The sequence below is a fragment of the Schistocerca americana genome, chromosome 5 (assembly GCF_021461395.2).
Source record: "Schistocerca americana isolate TAMUIC-IGC-003095 chromosome 5, iqSchAmer2.1, whole genome shotgun sequence".
NCBI classification, from domain to species: Eukaryota; Metazoa; Arthropoda; class Insecta; order Orthoptera; family Acrididae; genus Schistocerca; species Schistocerca americana.
Genome location: NC_060123.1, coordinates 586,026,623 through 586,043,102, shown reverse-complemented (window position 1 = coordinate 586,043,102; position 16,480 = coordinate 586,026,623). Strand labels below are relative to the sequence as shown.

At 42.8% G+C, this 16,480-nt stretch overlaps 1 protein-coding gene and 1 non-coding gene across 2 annotated transcripts in view; one reads left to right on the top strand and one right to left on the bottom strand.

Annotated features, from left to right (window-relative positions):
• LOC124616562 (monocarboxylate transporter 2-like) overlaps nucleotides 1–5,686 on the bottom strand; it is a 63,678-nt gene extending 57,992 nt beyond the window's left edge. The window contains exons 1-2 of the mRNA XM_047144882.1: nucleotides 5,597–5,686; nucleotides 1,383–1,509 (exon numbers count right to left, since the gene is read on the bottom strand). Of these exons, the coding sequence (XP_047000838.1) occupies nucleotides 1,383–1,509; nucleotides 5,597–5,686 (217 nt within the window). The remainder of the gene's footprint in view (nucleotides 1–1,382; nucleotides 1,510–5,596) is intronic.
• Trnas-cga lies at nucleotides 2,137–2,211 on the top strand. The gene has a single exon. It is a non-coding gene; the product is annotated as a tRNA-Ser (tRNA).
• Nucleotides 5,687–16,480: the final 10,794 nt, after the last annotated feature.

Sequence of the window (16,480 nt, the reverse complement as noted above, 5' to 3'; positions counted from 1 at the left end):
AGGAATTATGAAGTGCTTATTTGAAAATGGACTCACCCTAAATTTTGAAAAAGCACACTCATGCAATTCTGTACAACAGATAAAGTCATACGAACATTTGATGCACCTCAGTAACAGGAATTATTAAATAGGGTAGAATACGACAAATTTTTTAGTGTATTTATATATGAAAACTTGAACTGGAGGAAGCATATTTAAACAGTTAAGTTCAGCTACTTTTGCTCTTAATATAATGTGTAGCCTTGGAAACAAACGAATCATCCTCCTCTTTTGCACATTTCCACTCAGTGATGGCTTTTGGGATAATTGTCTGGATTAACACACCACTTTGAAAGATAGCACTGATTTCACAAAAGCCAGCAGTAAAATTAGCATGTGACGATCACCTGCAATTATCATGTAGCTACCCCTGCAAGGAGTTAGGCATTTTAACTGCACCATCACAATACATATGTTCGCTACTCAAATTCGTCATAAATGCACTCCGTCTGGAGGCCAAAAGTGGCTCATCGGGACAATCCGACCGCCGTGTCATCCTCAGTGCTATAGGAGGGGCGTGTGGTCAGCACTCCGCTCTCCCGGTCGTTATGATGGTTTTCTTTGACTGGAGCCGCTACTATTCTGTCGAGTAGCTCCTCAATTGGTATCGCGAGGCTGTGTGGACCCCGAAAAAGGGCAACAGCTCATGGCGGCTGGATGGCCACCCATCCAAGTGCCGGACACGCCCGACAGAGCTTAACTTCGGTGATCTCACGGGAACCGATGTACCCACTGCGGCAAGGCCGTTGCCCCAAATTCATCTTAAATAATCTATCACAATTTGAGAAGAACAGTAATATCCATATCTACAACACTACTGGAAAATATGGACTTTATTATCCGTTATTAGAACTGACAACGGTTCAGAAAGTAATTCAGTATGTAGCAACACAAGTTTATGATCATTTTCTCAATATACTAAAACAGGTAGAAAAGGAACGATTTGACATACTTAAACCCAAATTTTGGATTGTCTAAGCTGCTGCAGTGACTACACGGAATTTCACTTGGAGAAATTCCAAATTTTTACTTACTCAAGTAGACAGAGATTGTAGATCAACTATGGTCACATAACTTTGACTGAGACACCATTAACCCAACATCAAATTGAATTACATCAAACTCTCAGTTTTGACCTAAGGTATAGATGAAGTTTCCCTTGGTTTTAAGACGAAACTGTCATATTCTGTTAAGAAACTTCGATTCACCCCATTCTCAGTCCAGTGTGACATAGCTAAGATCCGAGAAATAGCCGAACCTACACCTGCATACAGCATACACAGCGAGAAAAGAAAGCAACTCATAGACAACAAGAGAGTGACGCAATCATCTGTCGCACTCACCAGAGAAGTTCATGACTGCCATCATGACGTTCATTATGACGGCTGCACTTGTCGTCTTGTGCCCCATCGAGATCAGCTTGTCTCCAAACAACACGCTGAACACTGAGATGAGGGCTTGGCTAGTCATCTGCAGAGAAACAATAAAACATAAATAGTGGCATCACAATATTGTCCACTCCCCGACCACAATATTACTGCTCTCGGCCTCCTGTGGCCGTTACTAGGAAAAGGTGCGGACGCTACCGTAAACAAGTACGGTGGTCCAGAACGAGATTTTCACTCTGCAGCGGAGTGTGCGCTGATATGAAACTTCCTGGCAGATTAAAACTGTGTGCCCGACCGAGACTCGAACTCGGGACCTTTGCCTTTCGCGGGCAGGTGCTCTACCAACTGAGCTACCGAAGCACGATTCACGCCCGGTCCTCACAGCTTTACTTCTGCCAGTATCTCGTCTCCTACGTTCCAAACTTTACAGAAGCTCTTCTGCGAACCTTGCAGAACTAGCACTCCTGAAAGAAAGGATACTGCGGAGACATGGCTTAGCCACAGTCTGGGGGATGTTTCGGGAATGAGATTTTCACTCTGCAGCGGAGTGTGCGTTGATATGAAACTTCCTGGCAGATTAAAACTGTGTGCCCGACCGAGACTCGAACTCGGGACCTTTGCATTTCGCGGGCAAGAGCTTCTGTAAAGTTTGGAACGTAGGAGACGAGATACTGGCAGAAGTAAAGCTTTGAGGACCGGGCCTGAGTCGTGCTTCGGTAGCTCAGTTGGTAGAGCACTTGCCCGCGAAAGGCAAAGGTCCCGAGTTCGAGTCTCGGTCGGGCATACAGATTTAATCTGCCAGGAAGTTTCAAGTACGGTGGTGTCTTAAGAAAATGCGTCGCACTGTGATTCTCGTCAAAAACCACTATAAAAACTAGGGATACTCCGATCGAACCGCCTTAACTCCCAAATGCAATAATACTGAGGTCGACTAATACAATGATTGTTGAACGTTACAGTAACGCCAGCCTTTGTTTACCCTGTATCGATACAGTATTTTTGCTATTCAAGTTTCACTTAGAACTCTTTCAAAATAAAAAAGAAAAGAATAGAGGCAGTAGTTGGTTTCATATTTTTTTGGAGCTCTGTGATGGCTGCCGCCTTTCAAGAGACTATGTACAATGACAGATCTGTATTTATATTTAACAGCCATAGATTGGGAGACGCAAACAACGAGCAAACGGTGATTTTCTCTCGAGTGTCGAACATATGATAAATCGCTGTGTTATTGGTACAGTGTGTCACAAATCCAAAGCTCGTTTCCCATTAATCACGTGTTGTCAGTTAACTTGCATATGAAAAAGCGGAATGAATTTATTTCGGGAACAATTTCACAATAATTTGCGGAGGGCGATTATTTTGTGAATGCAAGACTCGCCGCACTGTGTTTAATGTAGAAATAACGCAACATTTATCGGAAATACTGAATATCTTGGTTATTAAAGAATAATTGTATTCGTAACAGGCAGCTGGGAGTGGCATTAACTACCACGCCCTTATCGTTGTACCGTTTAGTTTCATAATTAATTGTTATTGATCCTCTGAAAATTAAGAGAGGAGCCCGCTGGAAAATCATTCGATATAACAGAGACGCCGACTTTTTTATAAATTCCTAAATTTTCGTGGCAGTTACATTCATCAAGTGTCAATGCCAATGACATCGAGTCATCCAGATTGCAGTGAGATTCACATACCGCAGAGTAAAGTAAGTGGTCCTATGTCACAAAGAAACAGTGACGCCTAGAAAATAAATTTGTATGTTTAGGTAAGAATTTCTGGGAACATTCGTAAACATTGGAAAAAGTTACGTGGAAATTCCACCTCTTGCAAGACACCTTGGATTTAAATTCTCTTACGTTTTCGTTATAATTAGTGTGTTTGTATTTTAGTTACATATCTGCAAAATTTTGCAAAATAATAAAACTTTTTTTACGCCATCATATAAGTAAGATTCCGACTCCCTCCCCCCCCCCCCCCCTGCCCCTTCCTAACACTGCGCGCAGTAACTGCAGAAACGTGAACTATGGCAACATTATTACCAAATACGTCCAAACAGGGTCAATGTTCTATTACTATTTCTTAGCTGCTGAAAGACGAACACCGGTAGACACCCACTAGAGATTGGAGAATGCGTACGGGTCCGAAAAACACCACTGTGGAATGTTGCTCAACGTTCCGTGCTCGTCGCGATGCGACACAAGAACCGGTAGATCCGAGAGGCCAGCCTTATCGAAATGGGAGACACTTTTGCATCCGCCCTATAGTCCTCTTCTCTCCTCATGCGATTATTACACCTCCCGTCCTTTAAAAGAGTCCTTGAAGGGTCGACGATTCCTCTCGGAAGAGGATGATCAGCAGGCAGTTATGAATTTGTTCACTCAGTAGGACACTGTGTTTTACCAAACGGGTATCATCCTCCAGGTGCGTCAGTGGGGCGACTGTCTCAGTGCCCTCGGCGATTTTTCCTAAGGGGCGTTCCAATTCTGGACTGTACGGCCTACGAACTGAAGCTTTTCGATCGTCCCTTAAACTTATTGTTACAACAGTCGTGGCCAGTAACATGATATGAAGGCTTTTTAGTGGACGGTGTAATGATGAGATTTTACAGTCGCACGGTGTGTAAACCTGGAAACATCATCTGCAAAACGATTTCTCGTTGTAATCTAACCTGTACTTGACAACGATTTTAATGCCGCTCTCTCAGTTCATAAAAACTGTATAAAGCTTTCCGAAAAGTTGCCTTTAGAGGTTAGACGAAACAAACTTAAAGAATAAAGGCATTTGCCTTAGAATGAATAGACATACATGGTCAGTGAAACGATGGCAACATAGGTCTACAGAGATAAAAATAATACAATGCGGTCTCATTTGTCTAGCAGCTGTTTTCGTTAACTCGTATGAAAGTGTCGTTTCTTATTTATTTTTTTTCATGTCTTCATTTTCGCAGGAATCTATATTTAGTTGCATGTCTTCCATGAAAGTACTAATAAGTAATTCCGCGGCGGGAAGGCATACCGGTCCCCGGCACGAATCCGCCCGGCGAATTAGTGTCGAGGTCTGGTGCGCCGGCCAGCCTGTGGGTGGTTTTTAGGCGGTTTTCCATCTGCCTCAGCGAATGCTGGCTGATTCCCCTTATTCCGCCTCAGTTAAACTACGTCGGCGATTACTGCGCAAACCGTCTCCACGTACGCGTACACCATAATTACTCTACCACGCAAACATTTGGGGTTGCTCACGTCTGGTATGAGACGTTCTATGGGGGGTCCACTACGGGCCGAACCGCACAATAACCCTGGGTTCGGTGTGGGGCGGGGGCGGGGTTGGTGGACTGCTGTGGCCTGTTGTTGGGTTCTGAACGACTGAGGACTACGGCGGGCCGAAGCCTCTCCATCGTTTCTGGGTCCCCGGTTCAATACACACACAATACACTAATAAGTGGAAGGTACTCAGCACTATTTTGGTTGATTTGCAGTGTGTATAACATAAAAATTGAAAACAAACAAAGAAACATGATGTATCCGCGTAGAAACTCGACACTACGACTATCGGATTACCGTTCTGTACCCTTTCCTCCTGTGCCAACCGCTACCTGGAAACTACGGTGACATAAATGGCTCGTGCCTTGTAAGACCCGATCTAGAAACGCAATTTTTTTCTTAACGCTCCCTCTTCTGTCACTATTTTCCGCCCAAGCCACAATTTTGTAAATCTGTGATGACGAGTAGGCGCGGTTCCCTTGCCAGTGTGGAATGTTGCAGCGTTTTCCCCTTCAAACGAGGAAAACGAATTACATGACTTTATCATTGAGCTTAGGCTCCTTTTTTTCTCGTCTAGCTAAGTGCTCCGGCACTGTGGCGCGAGAATTTAGATGTGTGCCAGGACTGCACACTTGTACCAACATAATATTAATTACTTCACTTTCTTCGAGGCGACAAATTAAGTTTTGTGACTACCTCTCGTCTATAATGAGCTAAGATAATTAATAAATAATGCTCATTTTAGAACTGGTATGGGCAAAGTTTTTAATTCACTGTTAGGCTATCGTAAAGTTATGGCTGCTTTATTAGCCACTAACTGTTCTCCACCTATCCCATAACGAACCGTAATTGTCCTGATTTCAGAAGTGGATAATAATTAGCTAAACTGTTCAGGTGTCAGGCAGTACTTACGTAATTTAGGGCGACCCCCAAGACAATCATCCAGCCCCACCCTCCATCGGGCGGAACGATTTCGTACTCAGCCGTTTTCATTGCAGTCATCTTCGCATCTGAAAAAAAAATACATCAATAATCGTTAGTGTTGAATGATTAATAGTTTCCAGATAACTTCCATAGTGCGTTCAGTAAGGAAGTCTGCAGCTACTCATAAAATTATTATGTGATATTTTCAGTTCCACATGCTATGTTACATAATACTTAAAACTAAATATTCAATATTAAACTACTGTTAGTAAGTGTTACACAAATTTAAATCTCTGATCTAAAATATACAGTGTCACTAAACACTTGTAAAAATAGTTCAGGCAATTGTCACGTTGCAGAAACAGCATTCATTTAAAACCAAACAATGAAACACGTGGTTGCTCTTAAATACCTCCTGGATTTCAGGAGACGACTACATGAAATTAGACACATGTCAGTGGCTAGAACATATCTATAATTTTTAACGCACATTACAGATTCTCAACATGGCCACCGTTCGTGACGCAGCAGACCCGAACTAATTAAATCTCACAATATGCAGCGAATGATTCGTCTATATATTCAAACGCGCTTTCCCCTAATAACGTACTCTGGAATTACCCCACGACACGACGCACATTACGAATTTCTCCAGTGGCAGGTGTAATTTTTCTGTATGTCTTGTACGTTCCGTGCAATCGTCATCTGAGAACTTGGAGGTCGTAATGAATAGCCCTGCACTTATAGGCACAATGTATTCATTTAATTGCCATATCTTGTACTGGCACGAAATGGGTTAGAACGGGGATTAAAAATAATTTGACTACAGGCAAATCATAAAGAGTGCTCGCATGGGTCAAACAGTCCAGATTTATTGCTCATAGAAGAAGAAACAGACCAACACCTTCCGAACAGCCCTTGAAGGCACAACGGTATCGACCGGCTGCCGTGTCATTCTCAGACTTAGGCTTCGCCGGATGCGGATACAGAGCGACATATGGTCAGTACATTGCACTCCCTGCCGTTGTCAGTTTTCGTGACCGCTGCCGCTACTCCTCTACCAAGTAGCTCCTCAATTGGACTCACAAGGGCTGACTGCAGGCCGTTTACCAACTGAACTAGCCAGCCCGACCGATTGGCCGTGCGATCTAATGCACGGCTTTCCGGAGTGAGAAGGAGCGCCTGGTCCCCGGCACGAATCCGCCCAGCGAACTTGTGTCGAGGTCCGGTGCGCCGGCCAGTCTGTGGATGGTTTTTAGGCGGTTTTCCATCTGCCTCGGCGAATGCGGGCTGGTTCCCCTTATTCTGCCTCAGCTACACTATGTCGGCGATTGCTGCGCGAACAAGTTCTTCACGTACGCGTAAACCACTATTACTCTACCACGCAAACATAGGGTTTACACTCGCTGGTGTGAGATGTTTTTTTTTTTTTTTTTGGGGGGGGGGGGGGTGTCCACCGGGGGCCGCGGAGGGGTGAAGAGGACTGCGATAATCGTCGTGGGGTTGTGGGCCACTGCGGCTGCGGCGGGGACGGAGCCTCTCCGTCGTTCCTAGATCCCTGGTTAACATACATACAACATGTACTAGCCAAGCCCGATTGTTCTTAACTTGTGATATTACGGGAATCGGTATTACCACTGTCGTAAGCGCGTTGGCATTTCTTATAGGAAAAAAAAAACGAAAGATAAAGCGGTACACGTAAGAGTAAGAATCGCGCTCTGAGGGTTTCACAGGCACTTGATTATGTATATAGACAGTGCATGTATAGGTTTTGATCAGTTAGCAAGCATCAAATCAAAATATGTGACAAACATAGCCATATCTTTTGACTGTAGTGACTTACAGGCTTAGCTTTTACGTCGTAAAGGACTGTAGACGTCCGTATTTGACACTAATTTCAACTTTACACCCCTTCCGGTTCATGAGGAAAACAGACAACCAAAGAGACAGATGGACAATAAATGGCAAAAAAAAATATTTCTTTAGGTGATATAGTTACAAAAAACTATTTTAGGAATTTTTCTTTGCTTGTACTGTGAAACTTTGCTTCTTGTCATATCTCATGGTTCTCAGTCACGGGAAGCACCAATACTGAGTTTTCAGGTATCAAAATATGTGGCATAAATGCCGTATCTTTTCACTGTATTGACTTACAAGCTCAAATTTTTTATTCCCCAAGGAACCGTACACTTGTATTTGAGAAATTCCAACATGATACCTCTACCCCTTCCTGAGAAAAAGGGACATTAACAGACCGACAGACAGCCGGACAGCAAAGGTTCCGTTTTCACGTATTGAGGTACCGATCCCTAAAAACGAAAAGAAGTGCACAGATAAGTCACAATCGTTGTGATTATTTGTTTGCTTTTCAATATTATCTCTACCGATTTTAATTTGCAATTCATCTTAGTAAACAATGGGTTAAATTTGGAAGTTTCCACACCTTCAAGGCGACCACCATGTGGAGTTTCCTTAAGTGGCAGCAATGGACTTGCTATAAGACAGACTCGGTAAAACTTCCTATCTACATTTCGCATGGACATAGCTGTTAAGGCTTCGGTACATAGTCTTTTATTGTCATGGAAGTGCATGGGTGAACTCGTCAAAGGCATGATTTCTTCATGATGCTGATACATTGCACAGCCAAAACGTCTATAGGATTCCAAAAGGCGCTCAATGTACCTTCCCATATTGGTGCCACAGTTATGAATATTTTACTGCATCGTGATCTGCGTGATGCCATTCCATCGACAGTTTTTCAGAGTCAGCTCATAATAAGTTAGTCCCCATCTACCACGTATCGCGACATCAGCTACGAAGAGTACAGAATTTATATTTGGCGGATGCTGGACTCAAAACCCCGACCAGATTGTAGCGAATACCAGGATGCTTCCTTTGAAAAGAATGAGGCTGATTTAGTCTTATATTTTTGTTCAGCGTGAAATGGTGTTTCATATCTATGCCCACGAATTTATGGGACGATAAGACAAGAACTTCCTTCCTTTTTTCACTATCATGTCAAACTGTTTGGAAAGATATTTTCTCCTTTCAAGAGCTGAATCAGTTTAATGAATGTTAATGGCTTTGCGTTGGTCAACATTTGACGTCCCCAGTGGGCATGAAGCTTCACATCAGTATAGTATCTGTGATAATCCAGTGGAAATCGCCACTCAGATAGCGTGCAGCGCCCACAATAAGATACACAAAACAATTTTTCGTACTTTCATCACTGTACATATGACTTTTACGTTTCAGCTTTAGAGGTCATGATTCCATCAAAGTCCAATGTTTAACATGATCGTTAAACCCATTTTCCCAAACAGTATACTGCTGGAACAAGGTGATGGAACGTGCTGATGTTCCCAAAACGTGTAGCAGAAGGTTAGAAGATCGACGACAAAGAGAAATCAGATATAGAATAGTCTGTAATATGGTTCACAAGATAAAGTGTAGGAGGTGCTACATTCTGGCAGCCTCTAGAACATCATCTAAACTGTTCTGGCAATTCTTTTGAGGAAAAACCTCTACCTCTATAAGCACTTAACGGAATCATGTGGCCATAGAGGCCGCCGTCATCTTTTTCATATCGTAGCTGCGGACATATAGAGTTCAGTGCAGCTGACCACTCTCTAGTTCATTTTTCCAGAAGACCAAAAATTGATCATTGTACGATTTGGAAACATACACTCCTCGAAATGGAAAAAAGAACACATTGACACCGGTGTGTCAGACCCACCATACTTGCTCCGGACACTGCGAGAGGGCTGTACAAGCAATGATCACACGCACGTCACAGCGGACACACCAGGAACCGCGGTGTTGGCCGTCGAATGGCGCTAGCTGCGCAGCATTTGTGCACCGCCGCCGTCAGTGTCAGCCAGTTTGCCGTGGCATACGGAGCTCCATCGCAGTCTTTAACACTGGTACCATGCCGCGACAGCGTGGACGTGAACCGTATGTGCAGTTGACGGACTTTGAGCGAGGGCGTATAGTGGGCATGCGGGAGGCCGGGTGGACGTACCGCCGAATTGCTCAACACGTGGGGCGTGAGGTCTCCACAGTACATCGATGTTGTCGCCAGTGGTCGGCGGAAGGTGCACGTGCCCGTCGACCTGGCACCGGACCGCAGCGACGCACGGATGCACGCCAAGACCGTAGGATCCTTCGCAGTGCCGTAGGGGACCGCACCGCCACTTCCCAGCAAATTAGGGACACTGTTGCTCCTGGGGTATCGGCGAGGACCATTCGCAACCGTCTCCATGAAGCTGGGCTACGGTCCCGCACACCGTTAGGCCGTCTTCCGCTCACGCCCCAACATCGTTCAGCCCGCCTCCAGTGGTGTCGCGACAGGCGTGAATGGAGGGACGAATGGAGACGTGTCGTCTTCAGCGATGAGAGTCGCTTCTGCCTTGGTGCCAATGATGGTCGTATGCGTGTTTGGCGCCGTGCAGGTGAGCGCCACAATCAGGACTGCATACGACCGAGGCACACAGGGCCAACACCCGGCATCATGGTGTGGGGAGCGATCTCCTACACTGGCCGTACACCACTGGTGATCGTCGAGAGGACACTGAATAGTGCACGGTACATCCAAACCGTCATCGAACTCATCGTTCTACCATTCCTAGACCGGCAAGGGAACTTGCTGTTCCAACAGGACAATGCACGTCCGCATGTATCCCGTGCCACCCAACGTGCTCTAGAAGGTGTAAGTCAACTACCCTGGCCAGCAAGATCTCCGGATGTGTCCCCCATTGAGCATGTTTGGGACTGGATGAAGCGTCGTCTCACGCGGTCTGCACGTCCAGCACGAACGCTGGTCCAACTGAGGCGCCAGGTGGAAATGGCATGGCAAGCCGTTCCACAGGACTACATCCAGCATCTCTACGATCGTCTCCATGGGAGAATAGCAGACTGCATTGCTGCGAAAGGTGGATATACACTGTACTAGTGCCGACATTGTGCTTGCTCTGTTGCCTATGTCTATGTGCCTGTGGTTCTGTCAGTGTGATCATGTGATGTATCTGACCCCAGGAATGTGTCAATAAAGTTTCCCCTTCCTGGGACATTGAATTCACGGTGTTCTTATTTCAATTTCCAGGAGTGTATTATGGAATTGTCATCGTTTAAAATCATTCTCTTTTCCTCTGTTGTGCTTTAATGAAAGTTATGTATCATGGAAACGAGGGCAGATTTAAAAGAACTTCAGAAGTTAACAATACCGGTGATATCGTGGTCATTAAAAACGGAGCACTTGTTCAGATGAAATCACCAACCGAGGCATTCACCTCAACTGATTTATGTAAGCGTGTAAGACGTAAATTACAATTAGTAGAAGATTCGTTGTTCGCACTTGCAAACTAAGAGTCTAGAGTCCTCGTAACTGCTCCACCTGAAAGTTACATCCATACTTATACTCACTATTGTGCCCGTAATTCAATAGCAGCCTAACACAAAATGGGATGATGTCACTCTGAACCAGAACCACTACTGTCTTGCAGAAATCAGAACCATCGGATGGTACAAGTGTTTTCGTCCTGGTTAAGCCTGAACTCAAGAACTCTCGACACTGTATACCAGAGGATCCTTATTGTTTTGCTGGACAATAGCTGCATAATGTTGAGACTGGTACATGGCACTCAACGTTCGGTTTCCGAATCGCAGTAAGATTTTTTCACCAAATCTACTTCATCAGTTTATGGATTAATTGACCGAAGATGACAGACTATGCGAATATACTCATTCATTAACTATTGTAGCTTGTTTACTTACAATCTTGTTAAGTGATTCTTCTGTCACCTCTTGGTAGAAAAACACGATAAAAATGAGAAGCACGTATCTTTCGTATTTTATACAGGATTTATCACAATCTTGTACATATTTTCCTGGCCAACTTCCGTTTGGCGACCCAGTAGTTCCAAATATGAGGTGTCTGGTTGGCCATATCCCTAATCCGGTGCTCTCAAATGTCCAATGTACCCGTGGAAAGTTAGAGTTAGTTCTTTGTATTAAATTTCTTAATAGTTTATTGCAATGATGACACACATGAGTGAAACGAAATTGGTTTACTTCCGATTAGTTCCTTTGACCAGCATTGTGTTACTTTCACGGCAACATTCAGGCTGTACTTTTACATACGAGTTTCACCCATACATCAACGAATTACGTTTCGTTTCTTGACCACATTTTTGTTGACTAGCTGATATAGCTTTTTTCCCAATCTCTCTCTCAGTTTATACAAATGATTAAATTATTGAAGGTGTGATCTATGAAACTAATTTTAATTGCACCTTCCTTGATATGTGTCTTTTGTCAGTTTTGGAAATGATGAACCATAAATGCTTGGCTTTCTTCACAGATTTATTTTTAAAATGTAGTAGTTGGTTAGAGTTTAACAAATTATGTATCTGAATTGGGATAATCAGATGAGAAAAACACGGTGGTCGAAAAGAAAATGAAACAAACAGTGCCTACACGCATTCCCCGGGGAGGGGGGATGCTGTTTTGAGAAACAAATCGTCTGTTAGTTCTGGCCTTGAAGTGAAATAGTAAATGAAATGTTAATAAGTAATTACAACAGGAGACAAACGATAAATTCTGGAAAATTGCAATTAAACGTTCGATCAAATAAAGAGCATAATGACCCAAGTGTAATAAAACATTAACGGAAGTGTATTTCCGAAGATGCTCCTCAGCGATAAAATGGACACAGGAAACCATCAAGCAGAAGTTTTTTCAAGGAAGCGACGAAGAAAGAACATTCAGGAATAAAAACATGAGTTCGTATATCATGTGAGATGCCGTAGTATTCTAGAAAGAGCGTTACAAGGAAAAACACGACCGAGAAAGACCTTGATTGACATCTTAAATAAAGTAAAACAAAGGGCAATTACGGTGCAGAAATAAAAGTGTTTCCTTGTAACTTATTCACTTACAGACATGGCAACTGATGGGAAGAATGATGATGAAGAACAAGTTCATGGACAATCTGTCATTAGTGTTGGAAGAAGAATGTAGAGAAAATTAATATAGATCTGGTAACTACTCAAAACGTTCCGAATGTCACATTACGGTGAATGTGAGGGTATTTCAGCTTACATAGTCCTGTGTATTCCTATGCTCATAAACAGTGTGTTGCGTCACTGACGTTCAGGACGCACTGCTGTCATCTTTCTAATTTTAATGTTCGAGCATTCCGCTACAATTTATGAGAAGAAGACCGTTTCGACTGCAACCCAAATTTCTTCGTTGACAAGTTAAGCTATTATTTATTTCACTGCTGCCGTTGTCTTTGATCTACTGCCTACGTACTGGATGCATGTAGTATTATACCTGTTATTACAATTTTTAACTAGTTGTAAATGTAATCTGCGCTGAAAGGTGAGGAAGCGATCCAACTACCTTATACTGATGTGTATTAAACTGCAACTATCCAACGCGTGGTAATATGTTAGTGTTTTATATACTACTAGTAAACTGCATATTCTTTAAAGAGTAGAACTCTAAGCTTCAAACATCTGGCTACTTTACAAATGGGTTAACGTGCTAAATATTAGCTTTTAAGCACTTAAGCGAGAAAGAGGTTAGCAAAGGTTTGAAATTATGCTTAAAGTTCGTTGAATGTCGCTAAGTGCTCTCATTATGAAACGCCAGCTGAATGTAAATTGGGGTAATTGGCGCTCTGTTTTAAGCAAAAGCAAGTCTGTCACGCATCTGAATGACGTCATATCTCCTGAGCTATGTGTCGTACAGTGACATAATTTTTCAAGTACATTGAGTGGTGTAGGAAAATTAAAGAGATCTTTGTTGAAAAGAGAACCACTTGTATGAATATCAAGAGTTCAGATGGAAACCCAGTTATAAGCATAGAAGGGAAAGCAGAAAGGTGGAAGGAGTATATAGAGGGGCTATACAAGGACGATGTACTTGAGGACAATATTATGGAAATGGAAGAGAATGTAGACGAAGATGAAATGGGAGATATGATACTGCGTGAAGAGTTTGACAGAGCAGTGAAAAGCCTAAGTCGAAACAGGGCCCCGGGAGTAGACAACATTCCGCTAGAACTACTGACAGCCTTGGGAGAGCCAGTCCTGACAAAACTCTACCATCTAGTGGGCAAGATGTATGAGACGAAATACCCTCAGACTTTAAGAAGAATATAATAATTCCAATCCCAAAGAAAGCAGGTGTGAAAATTAGACAGACTTGAAAATTACCGAACTATCAGTTTAATAAGTCACGGCTGAAAAATACTAACGCGAATTCCTTACAGACGAATGGAAAAACTGGTAGAAGCCGACCTCGGGGAAGATCAGTTTAGATTCCGTGGAAATATTCGAACACGTGAGGCAATACTGACCCTACGACTTATCTTAGAAGATAGATTAAGAAAACGTAACCTACATTTCTAGCATTTGTAGACTTAGAGAAAGATTTTTACAGTGTTGACTGGAATACTCTCTTTCAAATTTTGAAGGTGGCAGAGGTAAAATACAGGAAGGGAAAGGCTATTAACAATTTGTACAGACACCAGATGGCAGTTATAATAGTAGAGGGACATGGAAGGGAAGCAGTGGTTGTGAAGGGAGTGACACAGGGTTGTAGCCTCTCCCCGATGTTATTCAACCTGCATATTGAGCAATCAGTAAAGGAAACAAAAGAAAAATTCGGAGTAGGTATTAAAATCGATGGAGAAGAAATAAAAACTTTGAGGGTCGCCGATGACATTGTAATTCATTCAGAGACAGCAAAGGACTTGGAAGAGCAGTTGAACGGAAAGGACAGTGTCTTGAACGGAGGACATAAGATGAACATAAACAAAAACAAAACGAGGATATTGGAATGTAGTCGAATTAAGTCGGGTAATCCTGAGAGCATTAGATCAGGAAATGAGACGCTTAAAGTAGTAAATGAGTTTTGCTATTTGGGGAGCAAAATAACTGATGATGGTCGAAGTAGAGAGGATATAAAATGTAGACTGGCAATGGCAAGGAAAGCGTTTCTGAAGAAAAGAAATCTGTTAATATCGAGTATAGGTTTAAGTGTCAGGAAGTCTCTCCTAAAAGTATTTGTATGAAGTGTGGGAATGTATGTATGTGAAACATGGACGATAAATTGTTTAGAGAAGAAGAGAATAGAAGCTTTCGAAATGTGGTGCTACAGAAGAATGCTGAAGATTAGATGGGTAGATCACGTAACTAATGAGGAGGTACTGAACAGAATTGGAGAGAAGAGGAATTTGTGGCACAAATTGACTAGAAGAAGGGAACGATTGGTAGGACATATTCTGAGACATCAAGGGATCACCAAATTAGTATTGGAGGGAAGTGTGGAGGGTAAAAATCGTAGAGGGAGACCAAGAGATGAATACACTAAAGAGATTCAGAAGGATGTAGGTTGCAGTGGGTGCTGGGAGATGGAGTTTGCACATGATAGAGTAGCATGGAGAGCTGCATCAAACCAGTCTCAAGACTGAAGACCACAACAACAACAACAACATGTGGATACTGTCTGCAAACTGCGAATAGAGTTAGTAGTAAAGAAGTAATAAATTAAATCACACGTCATGCCTGATGCTGAAGTTAATGTGCTTGAACAGCGAAAATGTAGCGAGCGGTAAACATTTTTTCTTTCATGATGTCAGGGAGAAGAAGTTTCCTAAACGTTTCAAGGTGAGGAAGTTGGAAGTAGCTAAGTGCAGTCATTCTCAAATGCTGGATGAATGAAGTCCGTGTATTTACGTGCTCTCAGTTACGCTGTCTCAAGAAAAACACATAATTTCTAATTGTATTACTTGTCTCATTGTGTTAAAATTTAAATGTAATATTATACCTCATAATTAATAGATTGTGACCGCATTTCAGATTTTTAAATTCGGCCAATAATTAAGTGAAATATCAAAAACTGAACTTTTGTTGTTTCTACGCTGAAACTGGTTGTTCCGGTTCCGGGATAGCGTTTTAGTAATACAGACAACAGTTTGCCCCAAGCTGCGTCCCGTTGCACTGCAAATGCTCGGAACGTACCGTCAGCAGTTAGCTATCAAGAAACACCACTGCAGTACCTTTTGCTTGCATGAATATTTTTCTGTACACGGTTCAAATGGATCAGGTGACTGAAAATTCCGCCAATTGGGGAATACACCCTGTTAATCGTTTTTTAAATGCAAGCGAATCGAAAGTTGCTGAAATTCATCAGCAGATTAGTGAAGGGTATTGGGAGGAAGCTATGAGCATCACGATGTTTAGAAAATGGTGTAGACCATTTAAAAGTGACCGCACAAATACATGCGATGAGAAACGAAGTGGGTGACCGTCCGTCATTACTGATGACCTCGTAGAAGCCGTTGATTTTGCTAGCTGAACATGGCAATAAGGGTGATTTATTATTGACGGTGTCTGTCCCCTGATTCCCAGTCAGCTGAAATATTTTATCTCACCTGCTAGTTTACTGTTGTTTTGACTCTGGCCCGCAAGGGAGACCGTTTCTTCTAGCATGGGTTTTCTAATAGCTGAAAAGAACATTGATAGGAGACAACGTGGAAATTATACAGGCTAGAAGATAAGACAGATCTGGTAAAAATTTAAGTGTTTTGCTCGAAAACACACTGAAATGCGAAGTGTTACAATATAAAAATGGTTAAAATGGCTCTGAGCACTATGGGACTCAACTGCTGTGGTCATAAGTCCCCTAGAACTTAGAACTACTTAAACCCAACTAACCTAAGGACAGCACACAACACCCAGCCATCACGAGGCAGAGAAAATCCCTGACCCCGCCGGGAATCGAACCCGGGAACCCGGGCGTGGGAAGCGAGAACGCTACTGCACGACCACGAGATGCGGGCTGTTACAATATAAAAACGGTTAT